At 29.0% G+C, this 22862-nt stretch overlaps 1 protein-coding gene across 1 annotated transcript in view; it reads left to right on the forward strand.

Annotated features, from left to right (window-relative positions):
- The first annotated feature begins 9791 nt into the window (after positions 1–9791).
- LOC122850357 (homeotic protein labial-like) overlaps positions 9792–22862 on the forward strand; it is a 35901-nt gene continuing 22830 nt past the window's right edge. Inside the window, exon 1 of the mRNA XM_044149519.1 lies at positions 9792–11083. Within this exon, the coding sequence (XP_044005454.1) occupies positions 10375–11083 (709 nt within the window). The 5' untranslated portion in view covers positions 9792–10374. The remainder of the gene's footprint in view (positions 11084–22862) is intronic.

Genomic DNA, 22862 nt, shown 5'->3' on the forward strand with positions numbered 1-22862 from the left:
ATAAAGCTTATATATTGTTCATGTTTTAAATCTAAATATGAACAAAATATTGTCTTGTTGGTTCAATAGTATTTTATCATGTTGGATGAAATTCATATATTCGCACAGAAAGACAAACGCTTATACTGAGGATTTACTGTGGATTTTCATTACAAATATATCCGTATCCTAGGTAGGAAGTGACGACGGGCACAAGCCTGGGACAAGCATGATTACCCGGCTCGCAGGCCTGTGTCTAGCCTGGGAATACAAACTAGCCTGGAATGTTCATGATGTATTTGCTGGTTTCGGACTAGTGTATCAGGCTTGATAAAGGCTTGTGTCTCAGGCTTAGGAATTTAATTAATTTAAATGACGGTCATTTTTTTTTTTGTGTCACGTCACAAAAAAAAATACCGTTTGTGACCGTCTTTTAAATCTTCAAAATAGTTGTAAAAAAGACTGAACAAAATATTTCGTCATTTTTTCGTCACATTTTCTCCGTCACAGTTGATATTTTTTTTTTAAATCTTCAGAATAGTTGTAAAAAAGACTGCCACAAAATATTTTGTCATTTTTTCGTCGCAAAATTTTCTTTTAAAAAAGCTAGATAAGAAAATTTCTTAGAGAAATGCATATTATTAAAAAATAGAAATTATTTTTTTTCTATCAAATCAAGTCAAAAATTAAATATATCAACTTATATTTTTTGTCAAATGTTTAACATTTAATATTGTTTTAATTTTTTTCATATTAAATGTAAGTTCATAAAATTGATATTTAATTCTTAAATGTTATTTAATAATTTAGTTGTTATAAATTTAATATTTTATGTTAAATGTTCAACACTAAATATTGTTTTTTTTAAATTATATTAATTATAAACTTATTCAATTGATATTTCATTTATTGTTTAATTGAATAAATTTATATTTGATATGAAAAAAAAAAAACAGTAATAAATGTTGAACTGAAGAAGATTGACTGAAGAATTTTTTGATGAGTTCGAATATAACGTAAACGTTCACTTTCAATTTTTGCATACATAATAACGACAAACTGATTTAACAATTGTTTATAACATAAAAAAAATTTTTTTGGATTATTACGTATCATGAGTCTTTGGTTATAAAAATCCATTACCTTTTTATTTGTAGTTAATCCAGTTTTTGTGTTTATTTGATTTAATTCAAAATGATTTCCATCCTCACCCTGCTAAAACACAAAATATTAAATTTAACAATTAAATCTCAATTTGATAAATTAGTTGATTAAATAATTTTTTATTATTTTTTGATAAAAAAAAAATTGTTAGATGGCATTCTAAGTAAAAATAATTAAAAGTAGTTTATATTTGTTTAAATCGAATTCGTTTGTTTACTTAAGAAAAACTGAAAACACATTTTTTTAGAACAGACATAACTTTTTTGAAAATTAACTAAGAGATTTTTTTTTGGTCTTAATGGATTCCCCGTCAAAATTAGCGATTGTTTATATAAAAAATATCGGAGTGAGTCGTTTATAAAATAAAAAGAACCACAAATAAATCTTTCAATGAGTTTCTTTGGCTTAACAACTTGTAGAAAATTTTCTAAAAAATTTTTTGATTATAATATGAGATTTTTTAGTTAACTATTTAAACAATTAATGAAGATTTAAACAATCAATACGGAAAAAGTCTTGAAAAAGAAGACTCACAGTTTCGAAATAAAACCAATCCTGATGGTTGCCAAAATCACTACTTTTTCAGCACTGTTTAAAAGTCCTGAAAAAGTATGAAAAATAAAACTATTGGATATTACTTGGAAAAAGTGCGGAATTTCAAGACTTTTTCGATACATTTCGATGTTCACACCGTATCCAGTCAAAACTTAAAATTTTTATCCCGGGATTAAAATTGGTGTGAAGATTGTCAATTCTACGGTGAAAAATTAATCAGTAAATATATATTTGTTTTTCCTATTTCCATAGTAGGAACTGATTCACTTTTGATATTGAACCAAATGTTCATTCTAATATTTTACTGCGAAAACGATATATACATTGTATGAGGAACATTAAGACGATAGAAACTATGATCATCGAATTTGTTTGAGTTAAATTAAATTCGAATTATTTAGGGCAAAAACCTCGTCGTTATTTACTAATTAATCAAAATTTGAAGCTCTTGCAGCAGTTCACGTTTGTTTAGGTATTGAATAAACATTTTGTTAACACTCAATTATTTCAGAAGCACGTATATACAAGCCCTGTCGCTTTGTTAAATAAGTTTTTTAATGAACATCGTAAGTAAATTTTCTACTCTCTGTAGAAGTGTTCGTTTTGGTATACATCAAGAACAATTTAAGGAGGTTATGCAGAAATCACTCTTTTTTTTTTAAATATAATGAGAATGTTCTGAAATTTTGTACACAATCTTTTCATTCTGAATACAACGGTATAATTATTTTCTTATGTTGATCGGTTAAAGTTTTTGTAATTAATTATTGAAAATAATATTTTAACATTGGCTCTTATGGAGATTTCAACCATTTTTTTCGGATAGAAAAAATGATGAAAAAGTCTTGAAAAAAATCACACATATACTAGAAACCGAGTTTTATTAATTGCGCGAAAAATTTTCATATGTTGATCGGTCAATTAATGAGAAATTAGTTATAAACTTTACAAAAATTAGATGTGGCAACGTATGGCATGTTCAAACACACACACATACCCGCAATCCCATATATTGTATACGGGGCACCGGCGCTTTTCACTTTATTTTTTTACAGTGTAGCCAGATTTCAGTTTTGTCTGTGACGTCAGAAGCGCCCCGCAACACCCGCAATGAATTTGTGCATAACCTCCTTAAGTGAAAACAATTAATAAATTGATACAATTATAATCAATTATATAGATTTTCAGATTTATATATGTTGTAATGATTAAAATTGGCTCAATGGTGGCAAATAAATTTTGACGAAAAAAAAAAAAACTATGAAATAAAAAAAAAAATAATCACATATTTAAATTTTTTTCTCAGAAACTATTCAAGGCCAAAGAAAAAGTTAAATATCCCATAATGAAGCTTCGTGAGGCCTTTCATTTAAGCCTAGTTTGATGCCTCCATCTTTATTATCCCGAAAGTTATAACGGATTTTAACAAATTTAAAAAAAGATCTGGTAACGTGTGTTATGGCTGGTGGCCCGCGTTACCCATTGAAAATTGAAAATTTTCAATACTCCGGCTAGAGCCATTGCGTGGCCGTGTTACGCGATTTTGTAAATAAAATTTTTTTCAATAAATTTATTAAAATGCTTACGTTCTATAATGGCTATTGCTGCTAGACATTAAATACTAAAAAATAAAGAAAATAGACAAATAACTTCCAAAATTATAAATTCATTTAAAACTTTTTTATTTAGTTTTCCAATCGTTAAAAAATATTTTATTAGTTTTAAAATGTTTGTTAATATATGTACAATAATACCATAAGAAAAAAAATAATAAATAAACTCTTGATAGAATTGTCGTAGGGTTTTCGTATATAGCTCAAAGAATGCGTCTTTTGAATACCATATATTTTTATACAAAATTTTTTTTTTTTGAATTATAGTTTTCGAGAAAAAAAAAAAAAAAAAACTGTTTTTTTCGATTTTTAGTTTTTTTTTTTTCACTAAAAAGTATAAATAATTAAAAAGTAATTTTGTAGGTAGGTAAAAGGTATTGGAAAGACGCTTCCTGGAAGCCTAACATGACCTTGCTACGATTATGCTATCCAGAGATATCATGTAATATCGTGTGAAAATCGAATAGCGAAAAAACTATAAATTCGATAACTCTCGATAGGATTATCGGAAAGACTTCATTTTAGGCTTAAAAAAAAGCGTCTTCAAAAACTCTAGAGCCGCGTTTAAGAACCACTCTCCTAGGCATTATTGTTTTTCGCGAAAATAATAAAAAATAAAACGTGAAATTTTTTTTTTTTTTTTTTTCTCAAAAACTATTTTGCCTGGAGGGATAGTTTTTCGATGCGGCTCTAGAGTTTTTGAAAACGCTTTTTTTGAGTCTAAGATGAAGTCTCTACGATGATCCTATCGAGAGTTATCGAATTTATAATTTTTGCAATATGACGTTTTTACACGATATCGTCTCAATAACATAATCCTAGGGAGGTTATGTTAGGCCTAAAAGAAGCGTATTTCCAATACCTTTCACCTACCTACAAAATTACTTTTTAATTATTTATACTTTTTAGTGAAAAAAAAAAAAAACTAAAAATCGAAAAAAACAGTTTTTTTTTTTTTTCTCGAAAACTATAACTAAAAAAGAAAAAATTTTGTAAAAAAATATATGGTATTCGAAAGACGCATTTTTTAAGCTATATACGAAAACTCTACGACAATTCTATCAAGAGTTATCGAGGTTCCTGTTTTTAAGAATTCCCTAAAATTGCCTTAAAACCGTCATTATTGCATCCATTCCTGCCCAAAAATATCTTTTATGAACTTATTCTTATACAGCTGAATCTCTGGAAGAAAAAACATCACATGATTGATAGTCTAACTTCATTAGTTTTCACTCTATAATTTTTTGAATGATGAAAAAAATCATCTAGTTTTAAGTTTTCTTAAGTTTTCTTAAAAAAAAAAAAATAATGAAGAAATGTTTTCTATCACGTGCGATAGTGTTCTCAGAGACGCATCCTTTGAGCCCTAAACGAACTCTCTAGGACAATTATTTTATAAGTTATAACGGTTTTTTTTTTTTTTGCCGATGATTTCAATACTGCGGCTGAGCCTTATGGCTCCTAGCCTCCGTAAAAATTAGATATTAAATAACTTGACCAAAAATTAGAATAAAGACTTCGTATTAGGCTCATATTTTGCGTCTCAAAAAACTTTATCGCCCACATTGTGAGTTTTTTCCTACATCTTCAATAGTTTTTGAAGAAAACAAAAAAACTTTAAAACAAATAAAAAAAATCAAATATTTAATTTCTTTTCTCAAAAACCATTTAAGGCCAAAAAATAACCCACATTTTCTACAACAGAGCTTTTTAAGAACTTTTAATTGAGCCTAATACAATGTTTCTATTTTCAGTATCCTGAGAGTTATATTATTTTTAATCAATTTTTCAACAATTCAGAAAAATTAGGCAATGAATAACTCAACGTAAAATTGAAATAGAGAATTCGATTTCACGACAAAAAAAATTTCGAAAAAAAAAATTGACAGAAAAAGTCACGACAAAACAAATTTTGACAAAAAAAATCACGATGAAAAAAATCACGATAAAAAAAATCACAACAAAAAGTAAAAAAAAAAAAATTTAGACAAAAAATATCTAGTGACTGAGTCAAAGATTTGAATCGTTGAATAAGATTGATACTAATTGTTTGTCTACAATTACAGCTGAGTAAAAAATCTAGCTAAGAAAAATAATGCAGATATTGATTGTTTGGCTACAATCACAGCTAAGTACAAAATCTAGCTTTATAAAAAATCTAGCTAAGTGCAACATCTAGCTAAGTAAAATGATGTAGATATTGATTGTTTGGCTATTATTAAGGTTAAGTAAAATATCTACTAGCTGAGTAAAAAATCTAACGGCTACACTGAGAAAAAAAATTGCTGTTATTGAAAAAAAATTTTCTTCATATTAGCAAATTTTTTCTTGGAACTTTTTTGTCTTAAGTTGAAAAAAAAAATAATTAATTTGAGAAAAAATGTCTTGTTTTGAGAAAATTTTTTTTTTCAATTCGAGACAAATTATTTTTTTTTTTAAAAATATAGAATTAATTTAAGAAAACTTGTGATAAACTTAAGGAAATTTTGTCTTTTGATTTGAGGAAAAATTTGCAAAAAAAAAATGACATATACCTCAATTTGAAAGACAAGTCATTCGATTTAAGGCAACAAGCGTTCAAGTTGAGAGAAAATTTGCTAAAATAAAATCAAAATTTGCTCTATTTATATCATTATTCACTCAACTTAAATGAGAAAAAAAAACAATAAACATGAAAATTTTTCTTTGAATAATGTTATTATTAATAAACCGTAAAATTTTTTAAAAAATCATAATTTCGTTATATCTGAGAAATTAAGAGACCCATGGCCCTAGCCGGAGTATTGAAAATTTTTAATTTCCAACAGGTAACGCGGGCCACACGGCCTCATAAACATCGCCGAATATAATTCAAACTTTATATAATATCAATAATTTATTCGAATAATTGATTACACCATAAATACTTATCACATCACCAGGACTTGAACACGGCCCGAGTGGATATTGAATCCAGCTTGGCCAGTTCCTGATCCGAATCGGATCCAGTATGGCTAAGGTAATCCGGATCCGGGTTTCCTGACCCTTTTCGGATCCGTTATGGCTAAGGCTAACCGGATCCGGCTTTCCTTACTCTTTCTTGATCCGAATCGGATCCAGATTGCCGGACTTTAATCGGACTTTATTTTTTTTTTCAAAGTTATCTCCGGGTTCAGTCAGGTTTGGCTAAGGCAAACCGGATCCGACTTTCCTTATAAGGCTAACCGGATCCGGCTTTCCTTACTCTTTCTTGATCCGAATCGGATCCAGATTGCCGGACTTTAATCGGACTTTATTTTTTTTTTCAAAGTTATCTCCGGGTTCAGTCAGGTTTGGCTAAGGCTAACCGGATCCGACTTTCCTTTATACTTAGCAGCTAAATGAAAATTTTTTGATGATACGATAAAATTTATTGCAGCACAACAAATTTTGGTAAACGATACAACAATTTTTTTTGTAGCACAACAAAAAGTGACAGGATAGGATTTCGCCTCTAGATCGCCTTAAGACTTTTTCTGCACCTCAAATTTTTATCCTGGCCCGAGATGAAATAATTGAGCATTTGAGAAATATTTTTAATTTTTTAGAGTGTTTGAAATTTGAATTATTTCCGGTGATATTTATGAGTATTTTGTAAATACTTTTCGATATTCTTTTGGTATTTTGAAAGGTATATATGAAGAGCTTGAAGATTGATTCTAAAACACGATTTTATCTAATTGGTATTTTTACTACTTGAGTATTATAAAAGTATTCTGGTTCTTTAATTTTATGACTTTTTATCAGAACCATTCATAGAAATCTATTTTTATTATTGAATTTATATTAATAATATTGCACACATAAAATACGTACATGTGTTAAAAATCTCGTTAAAAATAAAAAATTTTATTGATTCATATCTACACTCATATATATTTATGATAATATTGTATATAATACACCCATAAAATGTTGTCATTATGAACTTATTAATGAAAGTCGATTACTAAAAATAAAGCCTTCTTTGTAAAACAGCAATAAAATATAATAAAAATTGAGTCACGAAATGGTCTAGTCGATTTAGCACCCTGATGGAAATTGAAACATAAAAAAGATATCACTATATATAGGTTAAGTATAACAAGTATTTTCTCGAACATAATTTTTTGGAGAGATCACCGAATCATTAATGCTTTTTAATTGAACAACCAAAATTGATATTCAAAAAGTACTTCTAATAGCTCTTAGAATCACGATTCGATTTTGAAGTATCAAACACCTCAAATTTCATCAAAATACCTTGATTTTTCCACCTCGGGGGGTTCGAACAGTCTCAAACTTTTCAAATAATTATTACAGATGATTGAGACGGATTTGGAGGCTTCATTCTTTTAATGCTTGTTCTTTGATATGGAAAGGGTATAGAGGACACCACGCTGGGCTTTGACGTAGGATGAAGTATACCTGCATTGTCATTATTCTGGTCAACGCCACGTCTGAACCCTTTATTCTTGCGTCTTGATTCATGGGAGGTCAGTGTTCGTACACATTTTTTAAATACTTGCATATTCATTATTTGATATCAATACATATATTATTTACTTATGAGATATATACATTCGCATACTTAATTTGTAAGCAGACAAAATATTTCAAATTGAAATTCATATTTTATGAACGATTAGCGTAAATTTCATGAAAATACAGAATCAACCTCAAAAGGTAACGATATCTCATATAATTTTATGATGATGATAGACAATAATTGCGATATGATACGATACGATAATTGCGATAATCCAAATTTTTATTGTGACGAGAATTCGGTGCAATACAATAAGCTCACGATAATTACGGTGATATCGTCAAAAAAAATTTTTTTTTTTTGATCCAACTAAAAGAAAGAATAAAAATTCAATATTAAGGAAGTTTTCATTACATTTATATTTGAGTCAAGAATTAACAAAGTTAAACTAATAATTTAATTTCATATTTTTCATATTATTCAACAAATAATATAAATTTTTGATACAAATCTGAAAACTGAAATGAATTAGCGTGCTAGTTGTACGTTTTTTATTTATTCTGGAAGAGTTGATCATCGATGATCTATACGTTTTTAGTGTATAACTAGAGTTTGGACATAGAAAAAAATATTTCAGATTCAAAAGGCAAAATTATTAAGATTTGCTGGTTATTTACCGATAGAAATAATAACAATAATAATAATAATAAGTAACAAAATATTGAATTTAGACAAGCCTACACTAGTGTAATTAAAAATGTCAGTCTGAAATTTACTGTACATGTACAGGAAGCACTTGTATAAGCACATGTACTCTAACTCGTTTTCTTGTATATGGTACAAGAAAATCATTTCTACTACTGTAGAGTAATTTTCGAGTAAGATGCTAGGATTTTATTGCACGATACAGGAAAATCATTTCTACTATTAACTACTGTAGTATAATTTTCGAGTAAAAAGCTATAAATTCGATCATGCATGGGACTGGGTTTCGTGGTTTTCCAAAAAAATTTGTAGAGGGTTTAATTTTTATTGATCAAATTATTTTCAAATTTTACATAACCATTTTTGTGACTTACTAAATTAATGGAATTGACTCTAAGGGACTCGAACCTACATGCCTAAAACTGATTATATATAACTGAAAAAAATGTCTTTTAATGACATGGTAACTTTTTTTTTATATTTTATATTTCGTTTTATGCATATAAATATATATATATATCTGTCATGACCAAAATATCAATTTATTTACTTATTGTTATGATCTTGTATTTTTATGATATATCTTATCACTTATCAATAAAGATGGTATGATGGATATGAGAATTTATCGATAACGGCAAAATATCTCATCTATAGCAGAAACAATTGCTATACAAGATGCCAGTCATTCTTGTTAATTAGTTTGTTAATTCGATCACATATAATATTCTACCTATATATAAGGGCACCCTGAAAAGGTATGCCACATCCTAGGTACTCCGTACTTGATTGCAACACGAAGTCGACACAATGTTGATACAAGTAGTTATAATTTCTTCACAATTTGATCACAATGATTTCTTCTAAAATGATTGAAGCTTTCATTTTTAATTGCTGGTTTTATTTACATGAATATTGTTAATTGAGAAATTCGAACAAGCTGCAAGTGGGACTGCCCGACAGGTTCGAAATACAGTTTATTTGAAGATAAAAAAAATTTATGAAAAAAGTAGAAAATGAAAAGAAAAGAAAAGTCAAATAACAAAAAAAAAGTCGAAAACCGATCCATCAATTTTGGTAGATGCTTTGTAGGTGATCACTGAATAAGGATTGGTCATGTGCATCTGCTTTTGAGTAATTCAGGATAAATCTATTGGTCAAGACATAGGACTACGCCTGCAGGCGTGGTCCTGCGCGCGCTTACGAGTGGGGAAAAAAGATATACAGGGTAATAGACAAAGACAACTGATGTTGCCTGACACGAGAAAGGTTTCACCTGCGTTGATACCACAGTACGTTTTAGAATACCAAAACGGAACGTTCTATATCAATAATGATTGAATAAGCTGTCATGAAAGTTCAAGGAGACGTGCTAATTTTCGTAACGTGTTAAATTAGACCATTTGTTACCAATTTTTTGGATAAAGTGTGCTGTTATTTTTTAAAAATCTATCTAGTTTTTGAGATGGAGAATTCTTTTTATTATCGCAAGTTAATTCAAATTATTTAAACGTAAATTAGTTATTGGGATAATAGTGTAACAAACTGATCTGTATTTTCAAAAGCAAATATTTTTAATACTTTATTTTTTGAATTCTTAAGACACTTGTATATTGAAATAATTTGGAATTACTTTTATGGTGTTTTTATTTAAACTTTGAGTAAGCAAAATGTAGTCATTTAATAAATAATCAAAGAAACAAAATGAAATTGAATTTGCATGACATTTGCATATAGAACTTGCGTATAGAACTTGGTGTGCAAAAGTTAATCAATTGAGTGTTTTAAAATGTATATACACAATTTGTGTCAACAAAAAGATAATTTACAAAAAAAAAGCTTTGATGTATTTCAATTATTATTATTATAAGAATGTTGACTATGGACATAGGCATGCATGGTCGTTACAACAAGTCGGATTCTTATTATAATTATCAATCACCAAGTCACGCATCATCATCATTGCCAGTACAATCTTCCGATCTACAAAATCCATACTATCTTCAAACAGGAGTTGTAGTTCATACAGAACCAACGGCGAATGATTTATACTCGTCCGGAGCTGATTTAAATGGGCCAAATAATACCAATTATTATTCGACAACGGGAACTCTACATGACGACGGTACTATTATATCAATTGAAAATGGACTCAGTTACACGAATCTTGACTATACAAATTATGATAATGCAAGCTGTAATGATACAAATCAGTACACAGGTCAATATAACTATAGAAGTACTCAGTCACATATAAATATTGATCAAAGAACACCAGAACAACTTCATGATCCCGTGCTTTGTGATAACTATCAGATAGGACAAAATGATTACATTCATCAGATGCCATTGCAAGATGACATGAGATATAATCAAGTACGTACTAGTCGAAAACATGATCATCATTTGCGTTATAAAGACGATATTGATAGTAACTCATGTCATGATCGCATACCACAAACAAGTTTAATACCTCATGTAATTAATCAAAAACAAAATCAAGCTGTGGTACATGTGCAGCAAAGTCATGTACCTACCTACAAATGGATGCAAGTTAAGAGAAATGTACCTAAGCCTGCTGGTAAGTTATAATTCATAAATCATTCATATAATATATATAACTATACATATATAATGTTCATATGTTATACGTATACGTACGTATAACGTACGTTCTGGTCGGTTTCGATAAACTTCAAGAAAAATTCAAGTAAATAGTGCAGACAATGTAAAAAGCCGGTAGTGAACCTAAATTTACAACATGAACCCGAGATAAAAAAATCTCAGTCATCCAGAGTCATTCAAATCTTTAAATGCGCTTTATTAGTCTTCTGAAGTCCTCCAAATAAAATCACTATTTTTTCGACAATTTTCAACGCTTCCGTAGTTTTTCCAAAGGGTTGATTTGGAAGACTTCGGAAGCCCGCAGTCTGAAAAAACATTTATTTTAACAAAAATTAAAGAACTTGGAAAAATTTCAAACTGCCCGATATAAAGTTATTAAGTTTTCTATATCAATTTATAATTTATATCTATAAACTACAAAAACAAGTATATCTCACGAATATCATTCCTACACACACAATTGTGGCTATGTTTACTGAAAGTTTTCCCGTAACCTGTATTAATGTCCCCGCGAATTTCCTCGTATACGGTGCCAATAGCGTTACCGTTCATTTCATTACATAATTTTTTGAATTCATTAAAAAAAATTAAGTTCTTTTAATTTTAACAGACTTAGTATAACATTCTACTTTAAATATAACTAGACCAATTATAGCGCACTATTATAAATATAATGTTTTGTCAATGATGTAAGAAGGTTGTAGTAAGAAATTTTTTGATCTTGATCACTATACGTAAAAATTCACGATATCTCCCAATTTATAATTTACTTTTTGAGTATATAGTAGAAAAAAAAAAGAATACCAAATAAACTAATTATTAGTCTAGATCAATTCCTCGTCCATTTGAAACTAATTTTAATTTAATATATCCCGAGATGAAATTTTTCGCCTCTGAACTCTATCTAAGTCTCTGGCCAGTATTTAAATCCTCTCTTTCACTCTCTAGCAATATCTGAAGGATCTCTCACTATCTCTACGACAATTGTGAGAGACGAATCATCTCTGAACAAGAGATAAATACTTTAAAAAAAAGCGGCATCTCTGTTCCAGAGACGAATCATCTCTGAGCGAGAAATCCTAACTTTAAAAAAAAGAGCGTCTCTATCCCAGAGACGAATCGTCTCTGAACGAGAGATAGGTACTTTGAAAAAAAGCAGCATCTCTATTTCAGAGACGAATCATCTCTGAACGAGAGATCAAAATTCAAATAAACAAATTCACTCTATATTTACAATATATCTGCTGTGGTTGAGTGGGTAGTGTCTCAGGTTGTAATCAGTCGGTCCCGGGTTCGAGTCCAGGTCGGGTCAAAAATTTTCGCTTAAATATTATCGGTAGTAACATCACAACGTTAATATTAATTAAATTTACAGTACGCGTATAAAATTCCCTATATCGTCAGAGTTCGTTCTTAAAAAAATTTCAGTTGTAAATAATTTTTTTTTTTTTTTGCAGTTTTTTACGGGTTTCATAAAGATAAATAATTGCCATTGATTAGTAATAATAATTGATTTAATTAGTTATAATACGAAAATTTATAAATCAATACTATCAATACCAGCTAGATATAGCTTGTAGAGTCTCTGTACACTCTCTGACAGGGATACACATTAGAGAGTCTCTCTACACTCTCTGACCGAGAGATGAAATCTTTACTCTCTGAATTCTCTCTATGGAGGCACTCACAGAGACTATTTTCAGAGAGAAATAGATTTCTCTCTCGTTCAGAGGCTTGAAAATTTTATCTCAGGATAGAAAGTATTGGCAACTATTGGCAAATGTTGCTAAGGAAAGGATGTGACCAAATAAATTAATCAGTAATCTCAATAAATTCCTAAGCAATATTTTTTTGGTCACATTCTTTCCTTAGCAACATTTGCCATAATTATTTGACACAGTAATTCTAATTTAATATAAAAAATATTGCTGTAAAATTAATCTAGATTATAAATTAATTTTTCTGGTTACCTCCTTCCTTTAGCAACATTTGCCAATAGCTATTTAACTAATTAAATATGGCAAACGTTGATAGCCAAATAAATTGATTTGTTATCTAAATTATTTTTTCAGCAATGTTTTCCATAATCATATCAAATTTTTATGGCGCATATTTCTGAAGAATTAATGAAAATTGTTAATTTATTTATTACATACATACTTCTTACTATTTACTACACCTTCTTACATCATTGACAAAACATCACATATATATAAGCAAAAAATAAAATAACAACGGGTACACATAGCAACGGATAAACAAAATAAAAAATGAATTATTTAAACAAAAACAAATGAATTATTATAAACAGCCAATCAAATAGCTCGAAGAGAGGCTTCATTCTCCTTTTTATATAAGAAAAAAAAATATTCAAATATTTACAATATGGAATTGGTTTCAATAACAGAAATTGGAAGCTAAAAAAGTTCCCTCGTAGATTATTTTTTTTTTTTTGCTATATTTTTCGGCTCAAAATGAAAAAAAAAATAAAAACGATAAAGACTTTAGAAGTTTACGGTCTTATATAAAATTGGAAACTTCCTATGGAAGACCTTAGGCTGCAGACTCTTTCTATAGGAGTTTTAAGACTTCGTCATTTTTAAGACTGAGATATTTTTTCTCAAGTAGGTATACAGGATGTCTCGTAAGTCGCGCATGGTAGATAGACCACAAGATTGTATACATAAAATTTCAGATAGTAAATAGTCCGTAGGCTGATGGAAAAAAACCGTCACAGAACCGCATCGTACAAATACTTGTCAAATGATAGTTTTTGATACCCAGAACACGTTACACCTATTGATAATTAAAACAACTCAGAATTGATTGCTGTTTGTTTAATACTTTCAATTTTGTTATATTAAGTTAATTTTAAACTCTAAGCAAAATAATTGTAGCCCGGCCGAGATATTAATTTTTGAAAATTGAAAAAAACACGAAATATGAGGCACGCTAAAAATAATAATAATAATTCGTGTTTTTTTTCAATTTTCAGAAATTAATATCTCGGCCGGGCTACAATTAATTTGCTTGAGAATTTAAAATTAACTTAGTATATTAAAATTAGATGTATTAAACAAAAAAAAAATCAATTCTGAGTTGTTTTAATTATGGATTTTTTAGCTGTCCCGTGAAGGAGAAAACAACATGGCCAAGCATTGGGCCAAGCCTGGCAAAATGTTGCCAAGTCTTGGCTACCACTCTTGGTCAGTGCTTGCACCAGGCTTGGGGATTGACACCAATTTAAGCTTGGCTACCAATACTCGGCCAAGCATTGGCTGCCAATACTCGGCCAAGACTTCCAAAAGTTGAATAATTTTATAAAAAAAAAAAAAATTTTTAAGGTTGATTCCCAGTCGCATCACCGAACCAATATTTATGCCACGAAGGGCCCGTATATCAATAACGCTATTTTTTATTCCCGTGTCCTAAAATTTTTTGTGGCGCCACTGATGAAAAAACTAAGTTCTTTGGTAGTATGTGTGTGCGTGGCTACACACTAGCAAGCGAAGATTACATCGTACACTGAAACCATGCTTGTGTTCATGTCTGTGAGCTGCGCTTCTCGCGAAATTCTTGAATTTTAAAGTTATTTATTTTTAAAACGCAACAAACGAAATACTAAAAATTTATATCAAAAATTTGTCTTTTCTAGCACTACAAACTGATAGAAATTTAACGTTTTCTGTTGCGTTTTGAAAAAGTTATTAATAAAAATATGATGTACCGCCTATACCTTGCGTGTTAAAGTTGTCAACTTCGACAGTGAATATGTCAAAAAAACCACACAAAAAAAAATTGAAAAAAATTGACAATGTAGATAATTATTTCATTTAAACATAAGATAAAAAAAAAAAAAATCTGTTGCGATTCCATATTTCCAGAATCAACCTTAATTGTTTAAACAATTTAATTTTTTTATTTATATAATTAATAATTTATTTGACTGAAAAAACTACACCATAAATATTTGACATCACCAGGACTTAAACACGGTACCTTCGAATTGAAACTCCAGAGCCTTACTCACTTAACCATAGCAGCAATAATTAGAGATGAGGAAAATTTGTTCTACTTGAATTTACATTATAATCATGGCAATCCAAGAATCAACCGACACTCGGCCGATGTATAAATTTTATTTGTTTCATTAACCCCCGAATATATTTGAATAATTTATAAAAAAAAAATTTTTTTTCTTGAAATTTTCGTTATGTAAGAAAAAAATGAGTATAGCTGTTATACAGTATATAATTGAATAAAAATTTTTCAATATTAAATACATAACAGCGGCTCTTAATATATATTCACATATGTCGAAAGAATAAAAAATAATCAATTTTTGTGACCCAAAGAACAATGACACTCGGCCGACAAATGGCAAGTCAAGTTCACCAATCTTTAATGTGCCAACTCTTGGCTTAATTGTATATTCCCAGTCTTGGCCGCCCAATAATTAAGCAAGACTTGGCCGATGAATGGTCGATCAATGGCTGGCCAGCCCTTAATGAGCTAAGCCTTGGCTTAATCATCTGTTTCGAGTCTTGGCCACCCAATAATTTACCAAGACTTGGCCGATAAATGGCTTGATAAGAGCTGGCCACCTCTTCTTCAACCAATGGTCGGCCAAGCATTGGAATACAACCTTGGTAAGCAAATAACCAGCCATGAGTCAGCCAAGCCTTGGCCCATGGATGGCGCACGATTGGCTGCCAAGCATTGGCTGCCATTATTGGGACAAGACTTGGCCGTGTTGTGAGTCTTGGCAATTCAGCAATTCTTACCCGGGGTTTTACCTGTGGAGGGGTGACAAAAAAACTGCAGTTGAGCATGCTCGAAAATATGTGTATGTGTAACGTGTTCTGTATATCAAAAACTATCATTCAACAGGTATTTGTACGATGCGGTTCGTTGACGGTTTTTTTCTATCAGCCTACCGCCTAAAATGTTTTTAAATTTTGGGTCTACGACACTTTGTGCCTGAGTTATTAACGTTTTAAGTTAACCAATCAGAATTGAGCGTCGTGAATTATTGTTATTATGGCGTCTGAATCCACGTGCGTATTTATGCGCGATGGATTAAATTATTTGGTTTTTTTAATTAATTCAAAATTCGAACGTGAGATGTAGCCAAACCATAAATTCGCTGAATGAATGCGCAGCTGCGAACTTACACATACCACTCACACTAATCATGACAAAATAATCATTTTTAATTTAAACTTACATTTATATTTTTTAGCACATCAAGTGATTTATTTATTGATCACATTGATAGATAAATCACATAATGTGATCAAAAAAAATAAAAATGTGTTTTTGAATTGAAATTTCAATGCAGAGATTTTTTATTCTAATCTTTGGTAATGAAAATGAAAATAAATCAAAGCATCGTAACTTGAATTAATTTAGCCTTAATTATTTCGGCTGATACCGTTTCCCGGCCCGAGTACCCCACGGTGCCCCCCGTGGCGGCTTATTGCGGATTATGGCGATTATGACCATCCGTATTTTTGTTTTTTTTTTTAAATCGTTCCGTCTAGTTTTGCCAAGTTCGAAAGAAGGGACTAAGTAAAAAATCTAGCTAAGGAAAATAATGTAGATATTGATTGTTTGGCTACAATTACAGCTAAGTAAAAAATCTAGCTAAGTAAAAAATTTTGCTGGTAAAATAATGTATATATCTAAATTTTTTTTTTTTTAAGGGACTTATTTTTTTTTTTTTTTTTTTGTAAAATTTATTTTTTTTTCCAAGGCCATTATTTTGAACTTGGCAAAACTAGACGAAACTAGTCGAAAAATAAAAATGACAACGGACGTCATGGAGACCAGTACGGACGATAATCACGTCCCTCACCGCGGGGGCCGCAGCACTGAATTCGGATATTCCCGATGAAACTTCAGAGCCTTACTTACTTATAACCACAGCAGCAACAATAAGATGATGAAAGTATGTCCTATTTAAATATTCATTATAATCATGGCAATCTAAAATCCAACCGACAATTTGCCGATGAATTAATTTTGTGCATTTCATATACTCCGGAATGTATTTTCATAATTTATTTTAAAAAAATTATTTTTTTTTGGAATTTTCGTTATGTTAAAAAAATTGAGTACACACAGGAAAAAACGACAATAATTGTTGAGAAAACAGGAGAAAAATTGTTGTGCTGCACTGCAAAGTACTGGCCAAGTTGAAACTCTACAATATTTGTTCGGCAACGTAACAAATAAATGCTAAAAAATCTTGAATTGATACGCATACTTCTTAAAAATAATCTTTTTGTTCTCACTTCAAGAACAACAGTGCTGAATTTAAAAACAAGGCTTCTTGGAAATAATCCACAATGGTCTGGAATATAGACGCATACTTCTTGAAAAAAAATTTTTTTTGTTCTCACTTCAAGAACAACAGTTCTCAATTTGAGAACGAGAGTTATTGGAAATAATCAAGTTGTGTCTTAAATTGAGAACAAAAAGATTTCTATCAAGTTAAAATTAGATTCAATGCAAGTAAATTACTACTGATTTGAATAAAAAAAAAATTTTTTTTCCACCGAGCCACGAGCGCATGTACGTGACGGGACGAAAATTTCTGTTCTCATAAAGCATGACATTTAAGGAGAAATTAAGTCATATTCGAATTAAAAAACTAAAGTTTAATAATAAATACTCGTTTTATGATATATGTAAAAAAAAATAAGCAAAACATTTTTCTTTTGACGTGTTAACAAAATTGACCTTAATTTGAATATGAACAGAAAGTCGTTAGTTTTAAGATATCGTGGTTTGAGTCGGTCGAGGGTTCAAATCCCCTCATAGGTTATTAGTTTAGGGAATAAAAAAACATTGTTCAAAATGTACAGTTGCACTGTACTTCCATAATCAACAAAAGTAATGTTGAATAAAAAATTTTTCTTTTTATTTAAATCAATAGTAATTTACTTCTTTAATTCAATCTAATTTTGCCTTGATAGAAATCTTTTTGTTCTCAATTCAAGACACAACTTGATTTTTTCCAAGAACTCTTGTTCTAAAATTCAGAACTGTTGTTCTTGAAATGAGAACAAAAAGATTTTCTTTCAAGAAGTATGCGTCTATATTCCAGACCATTGTGGATTATTTCCAAGAAGCCTTGAAGTTTTTTGTCATTACAAGAATAATTTTTCTTTTTTCAAAACTCATTTAGTTTTATTTCAAATATGTCATGTTTCAAGAATTTTTTTTGTCTTTTAACAAGAAGTTTTCCATTCATAACAAGTACTTTTTTTCTTCTTTCAAAACTAAAAATTTCCTAGAACGGAAATTCTATTTTCAAGAAGTTTTGTTATCAACTATAGAACTTTTTTTTTATAGTGTAGGTATATATTAGTGTCGAGTAAGAGCATGATGAACAATAGTGTATCACATAACGACAAGAACTTCAGAGGCTTTCGCCAGAGTTTTGGAAGTTTTCAATTTTCAATCCGTTACTAACATCTTTTTTTTTTTTTTTATTCATTTCGATATTTTTGTTTTCTAACATTAATATCAATGATATAATTTAACGAATATAATAAAGAAAAACATTTTTAGTAACGAATTCGTTCTATTGAAAATTGAAAATTTTCAAAACTCCGGCGAAAGCCCGTGTGGTTTATCTCGATTATTCCAAATTCATTACAGTTTAATTTTTTTTACAATTTTAAATTATATGATTGATTTTATTTTATTTTTTTTTTTTTGCGCTGTCAAATTATGTACACAAATCAAAATACAGATAAAACAAATTTGAGGTTATACTTCATGTAGGTATTGATATCAATGATTCTATTAGATTTGTTTAAGAAATAAATCAATACAAATATTAAAAAAATAAATCGTTCAATTTACTTTTTTTTTAACTGAACAAATTTTTTTTTTCAAATTATTTTGTTTAATACTTTTATTTATAAAAATTTTTCCGTGGCAATTGTTTTTTTGTTTTTTAATAACGTGATAATTTAAATAACTATTTTATCGATCAAGCAAATTATCACCACAGCAAAGAAACTTTTACGCATGCGCGCATCATTTTTTTGTCAAAAAACAGTGTTAAAATTTAAATTATTAGTTGTTTATACTTTCAATAACTTCTGAACAAATAAACATAAAAAAAATTTGTAAAGCCCAAAAAATTCCTGATTAAATTTCTGAGAGCCACACTCTCTTCTAAAAAATCGTTAAAAGCAATCCTTCATGTCTATTTTTTTATTAGAACATACCAGACACTACTTATTATTATAAACAATTGTTGATAACTAATTAACGCAAGTTCGGAGCGTTTTTTATCAAGACAGTGTGGCTCTCGGTATTTAAAAGACCGACAATTTGAGACCAAATGGAAGTATATAAGTTAATTTTTTAAAAAGTTATGCGAGGTATAAAAAAACGTAAATTTTGTTTTTTTGTTAATTAACAAATTGCTAACAATAGCAAAAAAAAAAATACCTCTTTATTATATAGATTTTGCAATTTTAAATGTCTAGGCAAAAAATCGCATCCACGATTTGTTTTTAGTTTTCTTAATATTTCGATTTTAAAATTTTTGCAAAAACATTTTTTGTTGATAACTAATTTATTAACTATGAGAATATTTTTTTCTCTATTCTCGGTTGTAGTATTTCTTCTAGGATTTAATTTGGTTCTAATACGAACATCCTATCTATATGATTTCAGAAGATATGAACATTTTTCTAAATTCATATAGTGAAAACAATACTAGTAGGCTTCCGCCTACGTAAAATATAATTTTACCAAGTTACCTATGTCTAACATATCGTGAAAAAAAAAAAAAAAAAATCATTTGATTTAATTACCCTGGTAAGATTATGGATTCTTGAACTAAGGCAACCTGATCTGTTTTCGGGCTTGTATTCGGAGAAAAGTAGTGCAGAACTCAAGTTTAGTTCAGCGCCGGCATATTCGAATTATTCTGAATATAACACAGCCACAGTAATCATTGATTTTTTGATTGACGAAAAAATAGTAATTTTCAAACGACTTTCCATGGTTGTCCAATTTTTTTCAAACAAAAAATATTATTCTTAAGCCATTCGAAATATTGTACAATTTTTAAATTTTAATCTTTTGTCCAAAAAAAATAATTTTATAAGTAAACTTATCTACCACCCACTATAAATTCATTTCCAATGCATGAGAAGGGGTTTACTGAGGGTGAAAGACACGTGGATATGAGAGGGAAAAACAATTCTTTCAAACAAGTCAGACTACTGGTCACTATGTACACGAACATATACAAACAGCATAACATTAGCAATACTTGCGAGACTATGGGAAAAAAATAAAAATAAAATAGACCAGGTAGTTGCAGGAGAACTAAAACACGCAAATGATCCTCAGATCCCCTTGCTAGATATCGTCTCGGTCACTCACGCATCGCAAGGCACCCCCATCAAGTATCCTAAAGGTAACATTACGCTTTGTTTCATATATCTATATTCATATATTTATATTTTTATATATATATACATTTTATATATATATATATTTTTATTGAAAAATGAAATCCGCAAACTTCATTTATATTCATTGACTAGATATTTCAAAGACAAAACTATAGAAAAAACAATATCAATTATAGCAGTTCCTGGGATAAAATTTCAGAGTCTTTAGGAGTATTTTAAAAATAATAATGAGTCTGTATTTGAACCCTTTCTGTGTGCCACTAGTAGGACTCATAAATACTCTGATCGTCAGTGGTTGAGTAATTAAAAGAAAGACTTTGAAATACTGTTAAATACTCTAAATCCATAAATAAAGGGTCATAAAGGCTCAAAATCTTTATCCCTAGTTAACTTTATGTTAAAAATTATTTTGTTATACTTATATCGTCTGATGAGTCAATCTACAGTTTTGAAAATTAGAAAATAGAGATAAATCTGCTTTTTTTTCATTATACAATGAATATTTGAAATCTTATTATATTTTTTTTCGCAGTAAGAACTTCAAGAACAGTTTTTTTTCTGATAAATAATAAAAAAAAAACATACAATGAATTATAAAAAAAGCCTATTAATTGTAAACTGCTGTTGAGATGGACAATGTATGGAAACGAAATTGTTTTTTGAGACGACAAATAACTGATTGAATCAAAAGATTCTTTGGTGCGTATACTTATCATACGGCAATAAATGTTATCTTGAACAACTTGACTGATATTTCGTAAAAAAGTCAATTTGATAATAAATTGTTGACGCAATGGTCAAAGTAATTGCTTTTATAGGTTATATCAACATTTCGTTTGTAATTTGTAATTACACAGTCTTTCTTTCTTGTTATATTATTATATTGATTTTTAATGGTAGACGATATTTTTTTATACATTTAAAACCTATAACACTAAAACATGATTGTCATGTCATGATGATATTCGATAGTGAAGTTAATGTAAATACTGATTGCAGGAAAAATTGAACACCTCTGTTAACACGTAATATAATCTTGATTTAAATCATATTCGAACAATAGACGTCTACATATGTATATAGTTATTTGAAATAATAATTTATATTAATACGAAGGGTATATATTTGACTAAAAATAATTTTTAAGAATAAAACGAAGTAGGTAATATAATGTTTGGACTAGTTGTTGGTCAACCGAGATAAAATTATTTTCACTCTTTTTCAGGCGTAAGTTATAGTCTTGGTTGATATGGATAGATTTTTGCTAATTTTGAAATCGTATTTCAAAAGAAAGTGTATACAGATTTTGTCTAAAAAACGCTCGTCTGCACTAAGAAGATTCATTTCTGATTTTTAGAAATTAACTTATTGGTAAAAAATTCTTTAAAATATAAATAAAATTGTTTAATAAAACTAAACAGCTATTTGTTTGAATAAAAAAAAATCTTCGTTTTTTCTATTATTTTATTCAGGTAACTTTTTATTTTAAACGATACATCGAATGTAACAAGACACAAACTTCTATACTTGACTTTACCTGGTTTAATATATATAAATCCAATATTGAAATTGTGGAAATGACCTTGACTTTGTCGTCGATATCCCATACGTGTATAGGCTTGAAATTTCATTTCGGATTTCAAAAGACCAGGTGGGGTCAAGTATAAAATTTTGTCAATAGTTGAGACTTAATTATATGCATCAAAAATATATTTGATTCTTGATTTTTTTGGTACCATATCTTTTCGTATTTAAAAAATAAAACAGCTGCAAAATTAGTATTCTCACAATTGAGGGTCCGGATGCAATAACTCGCCGAGCGCTCGAAGTCAAGAAAACGCTATGTTTCTGTGGGTGAAAAATAGGAAAAAATAAAACTGAAAAATAAAAAAAAATAAAAATACAGTCGTCGATAGAATTAAAAAATACATATTTTTCTCCAAGTAAATTTTTTTTTATAATAATTAGTTAACGAGATAAAAAATATAAACAAAAATTTTTTTTTCGAAAAAAATACTTTTTTTCAATCATATAACTCAAGACAACTTCTTTAAAAATTAATAAATTAACTTGAAATTTTGACTGTAGCTTTATTATAAGTTAGCGATTGCAACAGTATCATCAAAAAATTTATTTATTAATATTGTTTAATTTTTATTATATGATTGTTTAATGTCGATGAAAAATTCAATTTGTCTAACTTTGAATTAAAAAAGAGTCGGAGAAATTTAATAATTGAGTAACTTGTCAGTGGCAATATTGTTGAGCAGTATATCAAAAAGTTTT

The sequence above is a fragment of the Aphidius gifuensis genome, linkage group LG1 (genome assembly GCF_014905175.1).
Source record: "Aphidius gifuensis isolate YNYX2018 linkage group LG1, ASM1490517v1, whole genome shotgun sequence".
Classification (NCBI taxonomy): Eukaryota; Metazoa; Arthropoda; class Insecta; order Hymenoptera; family Braconidae; genus Aphidius; species Aphidius gifuensis.